The following is a 15,239-nucleotide window of genomic DNA, read 5'->3' as shown; positions in this document are numbered from 1 at the left end:
ATTGTGTTGTATATTGTTGTTATTGTGTTGTATATTGTTGTTATTGTGTTGTATCTTGTTGTTATTGTTGTGTATATTGTTGTTATTGTGTTGTATATTGTTGTTATTGTGTTGTATATTGTTGTTATTGTGTTGTATATTGTTATTGTGTTTCATATTGTTGATATTGTGTTGTATCTTGTTGTTATTGTGTTGTATATTGTTGTTATTGTGTTGTATATTGTATATTGTTGTTATTGTGTTGTATATTGTATCTTGTTGTTATTGTGTTGTATATTGTTGTTATTGTGTTGTATCTTGTTGTTATTGTGTTGTATATTGTTGTTATTGTGTTGTATATTGTATCTTGTTGTTATTGTGTTGTATCTTGTTGTTATTGTGTTGTATCTTGTTGTTATTGTGTTGTATCTTGTTGTTATTGTGTTGTATATTGTTGTTATTGTGTTGTATATTGTTGATATTGTGTTGTATATTGTTGTTATTGTGTTGTATATTGTTGTTATTGTGTTGTATATTGTTGTTATTGTGGTGTATATTGTTGTTATTGTGTTGTATATTGTATATTGTTGTTATTGTGTTGTATATTGTTGTTATTGTGTTGTATATTGTTGTATTGTGTTGTATATTGTTGTTATTGTGTTGTATATTGTATATTGTTGTTATTGTGTTGTATATTGTATATTGTTGTTATTGTGTTGTATATTGTTGTTATTGTGTTGTATATTGTTGTTATTGTGTTGTATATTGTTGTTATTGTGTTGTATATTGTTGTTATTGTGTTGTATATTGTTGTTATTGTGTTGTATATTGTTGTTATTGTGTTGTATATTGTTGTTATTGTGTTGTATATTGTTGTTATTGTGTTGTATATTGTTGTTATTGTGGTGTATATTGTTGTTATTGTGTTGTATATTGTTGATATTGTGGTGTATATTGTTGTTATTGTGTTGTATATTGTTGTTATTGTGTTGTATCTTGTTGTTATTGTGTTGTATATTGTTGTTATTGTGTTGTATATTGTTGATATTGTGTTGTATATTGTTGTTATTGTGTTGTATATTGTATATTGTTGTTATTGTGTTGTATATTGTTGATATTGTGGTGTATATTGTTGTTATTGTGTTGTATATTGTTGTTATTGTGTTGTATATTGTATATTGTTGATATTGTGTTGTATATTGTTGTTATTGTGTTGTATATTGTTGTTATTGTGGTGTATATTGTTGTTATTGTGTTGTATATTGTTGTTATTGTGTTGTATATTGTTGTTATTGTGTTGTATCTTGTTGTTATTGTGTTGTATCTTGTTGTTATTGTGTTGTATTTGTTGTTATTGTGTTGTATATTGTTGTTATTGTGTTTGTTGTTCGCTGCTGCTGGCTGGCTGAGGGCTACCTAACGAAATGTCGTTGTATCACTACAATGACAATAAAAACCTCTTTATCTTTTTACCTTTATTTTGAAATGAAGGGATCTTTAAAGTTTAAATCCCCTGCTTCCGGTAATGCCTCCTCGGCCATCTGCTCGCTTCCTGTAAACAAAGCAGCAGCTGTCTGTCAGTCAGTCTCTCGTGTTTTCTCGTTTCCAGCCTTTCTGTTCCGACCTTACGATGGCTCAAGCCGGCCTGCTGCTGGACAAGGACCAGTTCAACTGCTCGGTGTGTCTGGACGTGCTGCGGGACCCGGTGACCATCCCATGCGGACACAGCTACTGCTCGGACTGCATCCAGAACTACTGGGACCAGGACGACTACCTCGGGGTGTTCGTGTGTCCGCAGTGCAGACACAGCTTCAACCCGAGGCCACTGCTCGCCAGGAACACCATGCTGGCCGACGTGGTGGAGAAATTCAAAAAGACTGGACTGCAAGAAGCCACGACGACGACTGCGACTGTTGGCCAGAGCTTCGCTGAGGCCGGAGACGTGCAGTGCGACGTGTGCACAGGGAGGAGGCACAAAGCGGTGAAGTCCTGTCTGGTGTGTCTGGCCTCCTACTGCGACCTCCACCTGCAGCCACACTACGAGTCTGCTGCCTTCAAGAAACACAAGCTGGTGTCGGCCTCCAAGAAGCTCCAGGAGACGATCTGCAGCCGACACGACAAGCTGCTGGAGGTGTACTGCCGCACCGACAAGCAGTGCATCTGTTACCTGTGTCTGACAGACGAGCACAAGGGCCACGACACGGTGCTGGCAGAGGCCGAGATACAACACAAGCAGGTATATGAGTATTATTATGTTCCTTTATTGATCCCCATGGGGGGAATACACATACTACACATACTATACAACTACACAGACAATAATACACATACTACACATACTATACAACTACACAGACAATAATACACATACTATACAACTACACAGACAATAATACACATACTATACAACTACACAGACAATAAATACACATACTATACAACTACACAGACAATAATACACATACTATACATACTATACAACTACACAGACAATAAATACACATACTATACAACTACACAGACAATACTATACAACTACACAGACAATACATACTATACAACTACACAGACAATAATACACATACTATACAACTACACAGACAATAATACTACACATACTATACAACTACACAGACAATAATACACATACTATACAACTACACAGACAATAAATACACATACTATACAACTACACAGACAATAAATACACATACTATACAACTACACAGACAATAAATACACATACTATACAACTACACAGACAATAATACACATACTATACTATACAACTACACAGACAATAAATACACATACTATACAACTACACAGACAATAAATACACATACTATACAACTACACAGACAATAAATACACATACTATACAACTACACACAATAAATACACATACTATACAACTACACAGACAATAAATACACATACTATACAACTACACAGACAATAAATACACATACTATACAACTACACAGACAATAAATACTACATACTATACAACTACACAGACAATAAATACACATACTATACAACTACACAGACAATAAATACACATACTATACAACTACACAGACAATAAATACACATACTATACAACTACACAGACAATAAATACACATACTATACAACTACACAGACAATAAATACACATACTATACAACTACACAGACAATAAATACACATACTATACAACTACACAGACAATAATACACATACTATACAACTACACAGACAATAAATACACATACTATACAACTACACAGACAATAAATACACATACTATACAACTACACAGACAATAATACACATACTATACAACTACACAGACAATAAATACACATACTATACAACTACACAGACAATAAATACACATACTATACAACTACACAGACAATAAATACACATACTATACAACTACACAGACAATAAATACACATACTATACAACTACACAGACAATAATACACATACTATACAACTACACAGACAATAAATACACATACTATACAACTACACAGACAATAAATACACATACTATACAACTACACAGACAATAATACACATACTATACAACTACACAGACAATAATACACATACTATACAACTACACAGACTAAATACACATACATACTACACAGACAATAATACACATACTATACAACTACACAGACACAGACAATAAATACACATACTATACAACAAAATAAAGATAGATAATCAGAACAAAGCATCTGATTGATTCAAGACAAGGCTGCTGATCAGTTTAACATAGATCTGGTCTGATGGGATCTATGTGGTGTAAAAAAAACAGTGAAATTCTCCTTCACTTTACATGTTTCTTAATGTTTTATTTAATTTTATCCTGTATTTAAAAAAAGCTAGTATCTTTGAGATCAAGGTCTCCTTCTCAGGAAAACAAATTAACATATACAGTACCAGTCTAAAGTTTGGACACACCTTCTCATTCAACTACTTTGAAGAATGTAAAATATAAAACATATTCTGGTTTGTTGAGCATTTGTTTGTTTACCACATAATTACATATGTGTTCCTTCATAGTTTAGATGTCTTCAATATTAATATACAATGTAGAAAAAAATATAAAAATAAATAAATAAAAACCATTGAATGAGAAGGTGTGTCCAAACTTTTTGACTGGTACTGTAGGGTTGGAGTATGGAATACCCCAGGAATCCACAACAACACACACTTTACAAACTAAATACATTGGTTCCATATTAAAGAAAAATGTAAATGGTATAAAATGACAAAAGTCAAATGTTTTAATATCTTCAAAAACTTTTGTATAGTGTAGAGTTGTAGGTCTGGTCTACTGTGGTCTTTGGGGAGGAAAAGCTGTGTGGGTATATAATTATATGATTTTAATAGTCTCTGTAGGCAACCATATACATCCACCAATTCTTTTTTTACCATTTGTTAAATACTCAAGGTAATATAAGTGTAGGAAAACACAAAAAATTACAACAACACACAATTTTTAAATCAAATAAAAAATGAAAAAACAGTACAAGTGGCATTCAAAATGCTCAAGTATAATGGTTTTAAAACTGTCATAAGAGATTTTAATTAAAAAAAAATTTGTAATGTGTACAGTTGTAAACCATGCCTAATGTGGTCCGGATGGCAGTGAAATCACTCTTTTATTCAGTCTTCACAACTAAAATAAAAGAGTCAGATCTTAACTATGGGTTTTAAACAGTCTTTATGGTCTCCATGTTAAACTAGTCCTGGTTTGAAAACTTAAGTACAGTTTTGGACTAAATCTGGTCTGACAGAGAAAAAGCTATTACATTTACAATATAATGAAATCAGTTGTATTTCGAAAATGAAAAATGGCGTAATGTAACTATGCAGATACTCAGATCACTATTTATTAAAGTAACTTTAATTTCAAGTTTTCATTACATTTTTTCCTCAGAGGCAGCTTGGTGACCTGAAGCAGAGCTCTCATCTGAGGATCCATCAAAGGGAAAAGGGAGCCCAGGAGATCAGACAAGCCATTTTCTCTCTCTCTGTAAGTGGACTGATATATAAATACAGTAGATCACTACATACATGCTTAAAAAGCCTCACCTCCTCCAGTTCACACCGAGACAGTTTAGATGATTCCTTTTCTTCGCTTTGTGTCTCCCTCCAGCGTTCTGCTCGGGTGGCAGCGGCGGAGAGCGACGCCCTCTTCACCGAACTGATCCGGTCGATCGAGCTGAAGCGTTTCGAGGTGAGGGAGCTGATCAATGCCCAGGAAAAGACCGCCGTCAGTCAGGCTGAGCAGCTGCTGGAGAAGATCCAGAAGGAGATCGCAGAGCTGAAGAAGAACGAGGCTGAATTGGACAAACTTTCCCACACCGAGGACCACGTCCGCTTCCTTCAGGTACTGATGCTCAGATTAATACCATCAGAGGTGGCAAGTAACTAAGTACATCTACTCAAGTAATATGCCTTAGTGAAGTAACAGCACCTCAATATTGTACTTGAGTATTGTCTGTTACTTTTTACTTCGACTCCATGACATTTCAGGGGAAAATATTGTACTTTTTACTTCACTACATTAATGCATGACATCTGAAGTTACTAGTTATTCTGCAAATATAGATTTTACCTGCAAAACAAATGATTAGTTTATAAAGTATGATGCCTCATTCAGCGCACAATTGCACATTGTTTATTGAGTCATTTTAGTCCTTAAAGTATTGTCTTGTTTAAAAAAAAAAGTAAAAAATAAGTGCTGTAGAATTCCAAGCTGTTTAAATGCAAACAAACTTATTTCATAATATCTCATAATTCTATTGCAGCAAACTGGCCAATTTCTCCTTGTTTCAAACTACAGACTCGTGTGTAGAACATTTTTAGACAAGTTGATTTTAAAAACAAAAGTATCTTCACTGCAACTACAGATCTCTTTTTCACTTGTTTTGGGAAAATAAGGTTTTATATACAATATACTAAGTAAAATACCATCAAATAAGTCATTTCTTTTGATACTTATGGTATATTTTGCTGTCAATACTTCAGTGCATAAGATTTTTGAATGCAGGACTTTAACTTGTATTGAAGTATCTTTTTATTGTGATGCTACTACTTTTACCTAAGTAAAGGTACTGAATACTTCCTCCAGCACTGGATACCTAACAGGCAGATCTTTTGTTCAGATTTCCAGCACAGTAACACGCTTTGTCTCTGTGTTTGTTATTCCAGAGTTGTCAGTCTCTCCATGCTCCACCTGTGCTGCCAGCTTTGCCTTTGGTCACTGTTGACCCCAACCTCACCTTTGGCCCAGTGATGACAGCTGTGGAAGATTTTAAAGGACTGTTGCAGGAGGTCTGCCAGGGAGGATTTGTTTGCATCTATGAGAAAGGTAATAACAAAGGTTTTTGTTTTTTTATCAAATTAGTGTTTTTATCTGATTCAAATTATGTATCAAACTCTGTGATTTTCTCTCTTTTGTAGTGAGGGATATAGTGATTGTAAGTCCTCCAAACCCTGCTGTACAGCCGGACACAACACAGCCCAGTGATGGTGAATCAGCAGCACAAATAGAAGCAACACTAAGTGAGTATAAAACTGGCCATGCTCGTTTTTAAAATTGGATTTTGATGACTCAGCCAATTACAGCTTTCAATACAGGTGTCAAAACACCTCAATACTTTTGGTAGTCAGGGATGCATTTAATAAACTAGTTATAACAAAAATGGGATATGAATATCAATCAATTCAAGCACTTGGTGGTAAATCATTCCAGGCCATACCATTCAGTCTGCTTTTCATTGATATTTTTCATACTTTGATTGCATTCTATCCAATATTAAAAATGGAACATGGACTAAACAATGGAACAACAACTAAACATGTTAAACCCTGAAGAAATGCTGTGTGTGCATCCCATCCTTATCACAATATCATTCAGCACAAACACCTTACTCAACATGTTTGTTTATAGTAGAGTTTGCTGAATCTGCTGAAGTGCTGCAGATTCTGACAGATGTGTGGATGTGGGAGACTTTGCAGTAACTGTGTTTGTTCTCTTTGTGCTTGCAGTGATCCCTCCAGCTGGCCTAGACCAATTTCCTGTGAACCCTCTTAACCCTTTTCTCACTCCTGGATCTGGTGTGCCCACCTTTGCCTTCTCACCACTTGGTAAATACAGCTATTATGAAAATGTACAGGTATTTCAGCATTAAACCATTAAACCAGAGAACATTTTACACGAGCAAAACCAAATGCAAATTGTATCACAAATGTTTATTAAATGACGGGGGGGGGGGGGAGAAACAAATTCAGTATATTTAACATAAATCCTGCAGTGGAGGAAAAGGTATTGATATATTTTACTTGAATAAAATCCTTATTATCACTATAAAAATACTCCGTTACAAATAAAAGTCCTGCATTGATAATTTTACTAGGTCAAAAGTACAAACATATTAGCAGTATATGTACTAAAAGTATCAAAAGTAAAAGTACCCATGAGGCCACAGAATAAACCCTGTCAGAGTGTTCTATCAGTGGACTACAATTACTGATGTGTAATTAAGAAAGCAGCTTGTCAAGATGATAGATGGTTGAGGTGGAGATCATTTTTACAGTAATGCTAAAGTTCACGCCCAAGAAAATATATGTAACTTGATTTGTGAATGTTTTTGTCGCCACAAGGTGCTGTAGACTACTAACTGCTGTTCTGTCTGCCCAGGCACCAAACTGTTCTCGGGATCCAGACAGAGACACCTTCAGCGACGCTCTCACCCGAGGAGGAAATAGACCTGTAGTGGACATCAAAATCAACATTTCACATGAATGAATGTCATTATACCTCAGTGCTCTTCTCACACAAATCTGTACTGACACTCTTGAACTGTATATTTAATAATTCACCTTTTGGTATTAATTTAGTTGTTGTGTTTTCACCAATCAGCTACAGTGTACATGCATCTTGCATTATAGTGCAGATGGGAAAGACAATTTAAAGCCTGAGAATATCATATTAACAATGCATTTACTTAAAGTATTAAGCAGCATGACGTATGACTGTAACACTCCATCTTTTCTTTTAGTATTTGAAAGGAAATTGCCTGGAAACTCAGTCGTGTTTTAATTTTTTTTAACAAGGTAATGCTTTTATAATGTTTTAATTTAAATTACATTACAATTTTGCTTTGCAGACATGTGTAGTAACATATTGGGATTTTTGTAATGTTAACATTAAAAAAAAAACAATGCACGTGTAAAGACTAGACTCTCGGGGGCTGTGTTTATTTGCATGGAGGCTGGTTTCAATTTCATCATACTGAACCAACAAGTTTCTGGTGTAGAAGTGGAATAACAAGTTTACTGCGCACACAAACACACTGCAGTGCCTTTGTTTAAAATATGATGCATCAAATAACAATAATAGGTCGGTGCATCTAATATGAATTCACCTAATGTAAATGTAGGATAGCTGGTTCAATAGGAGGTTATTCTTTGTTCAGGTTGCTTTAACTGGTTTGCCGGCTGTGGGTTGGATGCTTCAGGGTGCAGCAGGTGAAACCTGAGTAGCTGTGATCAGCACACCTTTCAGCTACGCCCATCTTTGTCCATACCAGTTTTGCTCAGCCTGTGTAGGAAATGGCAGCAACAACTATTTCAATCGAACAAGACCAGTTTTGTTGTTCAGTGTGCCTGGAGGTTTTAAGAGACCCGGTGACGATCCCCTGTGGACACAGCTACTGTTTGGACTGCATTGAAGACTACTGGAACAGGGCCAAGCAGAAAGCCCAGTACAGCTGCCCACAGTGCCGGCAGGTGTTTAATCCGAGGCCTCTGCTGAGCAGAAACACAGTTCTGGCTGAAGTGGTGGAGAAGTTTCAACAATCTGGATTTCAAGCTGCGGCTAAACTCTTGGGCAAACCAGAGGAGGTGAAATGTAGTGCTTGCACAGTGAGAAAAACCAAAGCTGTTAAATCTTGCCTCGTATGCTCGGAGTCTTACTGTGCGGCTCACTTGAGAGTCCACGAAGACCGCTTCCGGGGGAAGACCCATAAGTTGGTTCCAGCTGTAGAACAGCTGAGACAGAAGCTGTGCCCACACCATGATAAAGCATTAAAGCTTTACTGTCGCACTGACCAGCAGTGTGTGTGTTCCCAGTGTGTTAAAGAGAGACACAAGGGCCATGACGCAGTCTCAGTTGTGGATGAGAGAGCAACACAACAGGTGAGTTTGAATATTTTTGATGCACAAATTCATTCATCAAAATTTGGGGGAGTTTCTGATCATCTTGAAGTACAATTAGATAAACTTAAATAACAATTTACTTTATATAGGATATAAATATATAACATCATTATTTTGACTGAGGATTTAAGTATGTATTCAATTGTAAAGGGTGCTCCTTGTATCTACCTTTCTCGTAGACTTGTAATATATATTTTGAATGTTTTCTGTTGGTCGGGAAAAGTTTTGTCAGGGCTGAGTAGATAACCTTGATTACATCTCGGTCACATAATCAGGGTTATTTTAGCCGTTGTATTGACAGTGGTGTGAGAACTATTCAAATATTTGACTTAGAAATACCAAAGTGTAAAAGTAAAAGTCCTGCATTCAAAATCTTAATTGCATTAAAGAACAACAGAATTAGCATCAAAACATACTTTAAGTACCATAAATACAAAAGTTGGTCATTACAGAATGGCCTTTTTCAAAAATAATTTATATTATTTTTCAGAATTATACTCATTGATGCGTTAAATTGCACATCACTTTAAAGCTGGGGCTGTTAAAGGCACTAATTTAAATGACTTAATATACTGCAGAGTAGTTTGTGAATTTAATCTGGGATTAAAGATATCTTAATCGGTTATAATAAGTCATCATGCAGAAAATGGAAATACTCAAGTAAAGTACAAGTAGTTTTAAATGGTACTTAGTTACATTACTTGAGTAAATGTACTAGTTAAAGTTGTCAAAGTGATTGTCCACCACTGGGGCTTGACTGTAGAGATAAAAAGGATTGGACCTACCGTTCCCATAATGCACTGGGGGATGTAAACAGGAAGTATTATGTCCCCATGCAATGAGTGCATTCAGTGAGTTAGCTGCAGACTACAATATTCGTAGCTTTTATATTTTCATTAAATTTGACAAAATAAGCACCATTAACATTTTGCCGAATAAGCTATTAGCAGTTCAAGTTTGAATGTAATCATGGATGTAAAGGAAACTATCAATGGATTCCTTTGACACCGAAAAAAACCTTTAAAACCTTATGATTTTCAAGTTCTGGAGTCATAAGGAGGGAACTTCTTTCTATGTTTAATGAACATTGGATGATATCCCAGGAAAGACTAGGGCCCACTGACTCTAAAAATATGTGTATCATGTTTACGTTCAGAGTTATGGCTCCTGACTTATGAACTGGATGCATAAAAAAAAAAGTAGGGTAACTACTTCTGATCCTGTTTGGGATTACAAACAGAGATACAATAGACCATAAGGATACTTCTTATACAGTTTAGTATAAAGGCTCTAACATTTCAAGAACGAAATGGAGGTGAACAATGTGACGAAGTCCTGCAGCCATATCTTGTGCTCTGATGTTACTGAGTCAAAATTTTAGGTTGATAGACCAAAGGCCTTCCAGTGCAATCCAGTCCTTTGATTATAAAAATCAAAACTTTCCATCTTGAAAGTCAACCGTGAATAAAAATAGTGGACTAAGCAGCCCGAGGGAATACACTGGGTGATATTCATCTTTTGTATTCTCTTAGAAAAAACTCCAAGACGCCTCTTTGAAGTCTGTGCAGAAATTGAAGGACACAGAGAAGGAACTTAGATACGTTGTCAGATACATCAAGGTGAGTGCATCTTCAATATAGCAGCTTTAAATATGCTGTTGACATACTGCCTTTTTTTTTTTTTTATATATATACAGTCTATGCATACTGCCAACACTAGGAAACGGAAAACTTTTATAATCCACAGCACTCCACAGAAGCAGCAGTGGAGGAGAGTGAGAGGGTTTTTTCCAAGCTGATCCGCTCCATAGAGAAACAAAGTAATGAGGTGAAGGAGGTGATGAGAGTCCAGGAGAGAGCAGCTGTCAGTCAGGCTGAGGAGCTGCTGGAGAAGATCCAGAGGGAGATCGTGGAGCTCAGAAGGACAGATGCTGAGCTGGAGAAGATTTCCCGCACTGAGGACCACGTCCACTTCTTTCAGGTACAGAACATAACTCGGCCAGTGATGTGGGAAAAAGATCGGACAAGCCATGTATTAATCAGAGTGGTGGTAGTAACTAAGTACATTTATTTTAGTACTATTTCAGAGGCTACTGCATTTATTTTTATTAAGTTAAATTAGTAGATACCTTATAATTCAGATTAATGATAGAAAATATCATAAACAAATAGATTTTTGATATTATTGCCATATATTAATACCTTAATTGATCCCCACAAGCTTACCAAATACATTAAACTAGCCCCACCTTTAGCAGAAAACTGAATAAACAATACAAAACAAGGTGCACAAACACACTGAGGCAGCCATCTGCAGAGCCATCTTGGATTCTTTATTTGGGTTAAATCTCTATCATCTTCATGGTAACATGTGAAACTGACAACAATCTAATCTATTTATAATATGATACAATAACAATATTGTATTTGACACAGATCTTTTGGAGCTATGAAGTTACTCAGACATAAAAATAATTGACAGTCAAGTGGTATCAAGCTGTTAGGTGAGAATCAAATGTCCCTCAGTCTGGAGCATTGCAGTATTCTTTTAGTCCATTTAATTTATTTGATTTGATCTTTTAAAGCTTTTACATTTTTAGTTGTTGCCTTGTGTGCAGCACTTTGTCAAACCATGTTTATGGTTGAGATCTATGACAAATTTGAAAACAAGGCAAACATGCTTCTTGACAATATGATTTCAAGTGCAGTGTATATTTATTGAACCAATGAAGTGATTCCATCTTGTTTTGTCAGGGTTGTTGCGCTTGCATTCAAATACTGTCCTCTAATTTGGTTGTGTTGCATGTTATCACAGAAGTGCAAGTCTCTTCATTTCACTGCAAAGTCTATGGAGATGCCCAGCACTGATGCACTTCAATATATGATGTATAAAACTATGAGAACAGCCCTGGCTGATCTCAAAGGCAGTCTAGATGAAACACTTGACAAAGAATTCAGCAGGATCTCTGATAAAGGTATGTTATCTCTTTAACACGTGATTACCATAAACATGATTGTTTTGTGAAAAGTAAACGCTCACTATGTGCTTGTCTACATTTCTAGTAATTTCATTGAAGGAAACCAGCAATCAAAGTACTTCTGAGAAGACTAAAGGTATGTGAGATTATTTAGTGTTCACATTGACTGTTTACTGAACCCCTCCCCTCTACAGCCATTGTCCAATCACAGTTTAGCAACTGTAACTATGGAATGGAGGGTCTGTAATTATCAGTAATGGATTATTTTAACACACTATCATGGATGTAGCCATAATGTGCACATTTAAGATCCCTTTAATGAGATTTCAGTTATTAGGAACCAGCTTGGAACCATTAAAAAGTCAACCGCAGTCTTGTTTTTAACAAATTTTCGGAGGCAACTTTCCCTTACACTAGCAATCTAGTTTAGCTACAATTAATATATATCTTCTAGTTTAAAGCCTGCTACTCTCTGTCTGAAGTCAAAGCATGACCCAGTGTTTTAAAAAATAACAAAACATTTTCCACTGTTGCCATTGTTAACTGGAAGTGCGACTTGCAAGAAAGCACAGTAACTAAGTCGGAAGTGCTTAGCTAACAGTCAAGTAAGTTTCTGTAAATAATAATTTTGTGGAGGAATGAGACGCTGGTTTCAAGGGTTCTGTACATTTCGTATCCCCATTTAAATTCTTCTTTAACTAATATCCTGTTTCCTGTAGGTTTATGTCATGGCTACCAGGTTTAAGAATTTAAACTTCAGCTTTGTCTGTAATTTTGGTATGGCAGACGGGTGCCTTGGCCAGTGTTGCCATGGAAAAAAGTGGTAGCATATTCAAAAGGCTTCATCATTACAGCTGTGAACAAAACATGGTGCCATAGTTTCAACAATTGACCAGAATTTAAAAGCTGAAATGCAACAGTTGTTAATATTTACCTCCAAAGGTTTCATGTACACAGGATTGTACCTTAAACTTTTTTTAACCAAAGAACCAGATGTTTCAACACATTTTTTTTTTTTTTTTTTGTTTTACTGATGATTTAACCACGAGAGTTAATGCTTATCCAAACGGTTAGTGACTGTTGGTCATGTAGGATTGTTTATTGGACAATGGATTGCGATTTTGTTTCTGGAACCAGGGGTATCAAAAATAGCGCCCCCAATTTAAACACTCTATTTTGTTGTATTTAATATTTATTATTCCCTACATCTGTCTTACAGCAAAGGACACTGACCATACCATTCAACCATTCAACTCAGAACCAAAGACAAGAGCAGATTTTCAACAGTGTGAGTATAATTATTTGATAAACCCTAACTAACATCCATCTTTATGAAACCAAGATGAAAACCTGACAATGTGCTTCCGCTCTCTCCAGATTACAACGACTTAACCCTGGACCCGAACACAACCAACCCTTATCTAAGCTTCTTTGAAGGTCGAAGAGGGGTGACCACCCGTTCGGAGCCACAGCCCTACCCAGACCACCCACAACGCTTCACCAGCTGGGCCCAGGTGCTGTGCAGGGCTGGGATGGCTGGACGCTGCTACTGGGAGGTAGAGTGGGCTGGTAATGGAGGCGTTTCCATCGGCGTCTGCTACAAAACGATGGGCAGGAGTGGAGGAGGGAGCGACAGCAAGCTTGGACACAACTCCAAATCCTGGAGCCTGGACTGCTCTAACTCAGTCTGTTCATTTCAGCACAACAAGGAGAGCGTGACCATCGGCACTCCCTGCTGCAGCAGGATAGGAGTGTATCTGGACTTCAGGGCCGGGACTTTGTCTTTCTATAATATTTCTGAAACAATGGTTTTACTCCATAAAGTCAAGACTACATTTACCCAGCCTGTATACCCAGGCTTTTGGGTGGGTTTGAGCTCTACTTTGAGGGTGTGCTCTCTTTAAACGTGAAGGTGAGTGCGCTCCATCAACAGTTCTCAAGTAAACGTATGGGGTTTAAAATATTATCGTTGGACTGAGAATAATTAGGAGACTGAGACAGATGTTAGTGATCAAAACTTAGCATTTTAGTTACCATGCAAGCCAGAACAGCAGAAACACTATGGTGAAGTAGGTAAGCAGCTAGTGGAGCTAAGATCTTATTGAAGGCAGCAACATCCAGACTTTGGATCTTCAAAAGGAAAGAAAAGTACAATAACTCAAGGTGTATATTTATTGGAGCATATTTATGTTATGTAGTGATGTATTTCATCTCATCCATTTCATTTTTAATGAGTCATTTGTACATCAGAGCTATTTTATTTAAATTGAATAATAAAGGATTTAATGTCATATACACATCATCAGATTATACATTTCTTTTCATAATTCAAGGAGGTAATTCCCCGTAACATTTGAAAGCAAAAGTTTTGACATATTGAGAAATAATATACAATACCATTTGTGTATAACAATGTTTGTTACAAACTATACTGTGAAATGTTTGTGGCATACTGTGCTGACATATTTATGACATACTACAACTTTTCATAACTTACTATACTATGTCTTTATGACATTTTACAAGTTACAACAACTTTTTTCTGACACTTTCTATATGGCATACTATACTATGGGTTATTTTGACATTATATGCCATAACATTCTATCTTATCACTTTGTTTTTAGGGCATGAGGTGTTTTCAGTCCAAATTGTTCTGGGGATTCCCTGAGAGGAAATGCCCGTTCTAAAAATGTCTGTTGTAGATGCTGAACTATTTTAAAGTTCCTCAGGTCCTAAAAAGCCTTTACTAGACTTTTTTAATGACATTTTCATGATATACTATACTATGAAGTTTTCATGAACATTTGACATTTTATGATATATTATGACGTTTGTATGGCTTTTTTTTTTCTTTTTACAACAATCTCTACCATGACTTTTATTAAATTTTTTATATTGACTATACTATGATTTCATTAATGACCTTTTTTATGACACAGGATACTACTTACTCCTCCCATAGTTCTGGGAGCCCATGAAGAAGGGCTTTCGGTTGGCCTGAAGGAAGTTCTTGCAAACTGTTAAACAACTCAGAAAGCAAA

The 15,239-nt window shown here is 36.1% G+C and overlaps 2 protein-coding genes across 2 annotated transcripts; both read left to right on the top strand.

Annotated features, from left to right (window-relative positions):
* The first annotated feature begins 1,523 nt into the window (after positions 1–1,523).
* On the top strand, positions 1,524–8,183 carry ftr67 (finTRIM family, member 67). The gene is made up of 7 exons (XM_054625309.1): positions 1,524–2,215; positions 4,930–5,025; positions 5,149–5,382; positions 6,207–6,366; positions 6,459–6,560; positions 7,047–7,145; positions 7,699–8,183. Exons 1-7 carry the CDS (start codon positions 1,610–1,612, stop codon positions 7,764–7,766), a joined length of 1,365 nt encoding a protein of 454 aa, XP_054481284.1. The 5' UTR covers positions 1,524–1,609; the 3' UTR covers positions 7,767–8,183.
* A 351-nt stretch (positions 8,184–8,534) lies between these two features.
* LOC129113135 (E3 ubiquitin/ISG15 ligase TRIM25-like) lies at positions 8,535–14,554 on the top strand. Its single transcript, XM_054625297.1, has 7 exons — positions 8,535–9,197; positions 10,751–10,837; positions 10,965–11,198; positions 12,033–12,192; positions 12,281–12,331; positions 13,415–13,483; positions 13,573–14,554. The coding sequence occupies exons 1-7, from the start codon at positions 8,613–8,615 to the stop codon at positions 14,097–14,099; spliced, it is 1,713 nt and encodes a 570-aa protein (XP_054481272.1). The 5' UTR covers positions 8,535–8,612; the 3' UTR covers positions 14,100–14,554.
* Positions 14,555–15,239: the final 685 nt, after the last annotated feature.

Source organism: Anoplopoma fimbria, chromosome 3 (genome assembly GCF_027596085.1).
Source record: "Anoplopoma fimbria isolate UVic2021 breed Golden Eagle Sablefish chromosome 3, Afim_UVic_2022, whole genome shotgun sequence".
Taxonomy (NCBI): domain Eukaryota; kingdom Metazoa; phylum Chordata; class Actinopteri; order Perciformes; family Anoplopomatidae; genus Anoplopoma; species Anoplopoma fimbria.
Note: the sequence above shows the minus strand (reverse complement) of the source record. Positions and strands in the feature narration are given on the sequence as shown.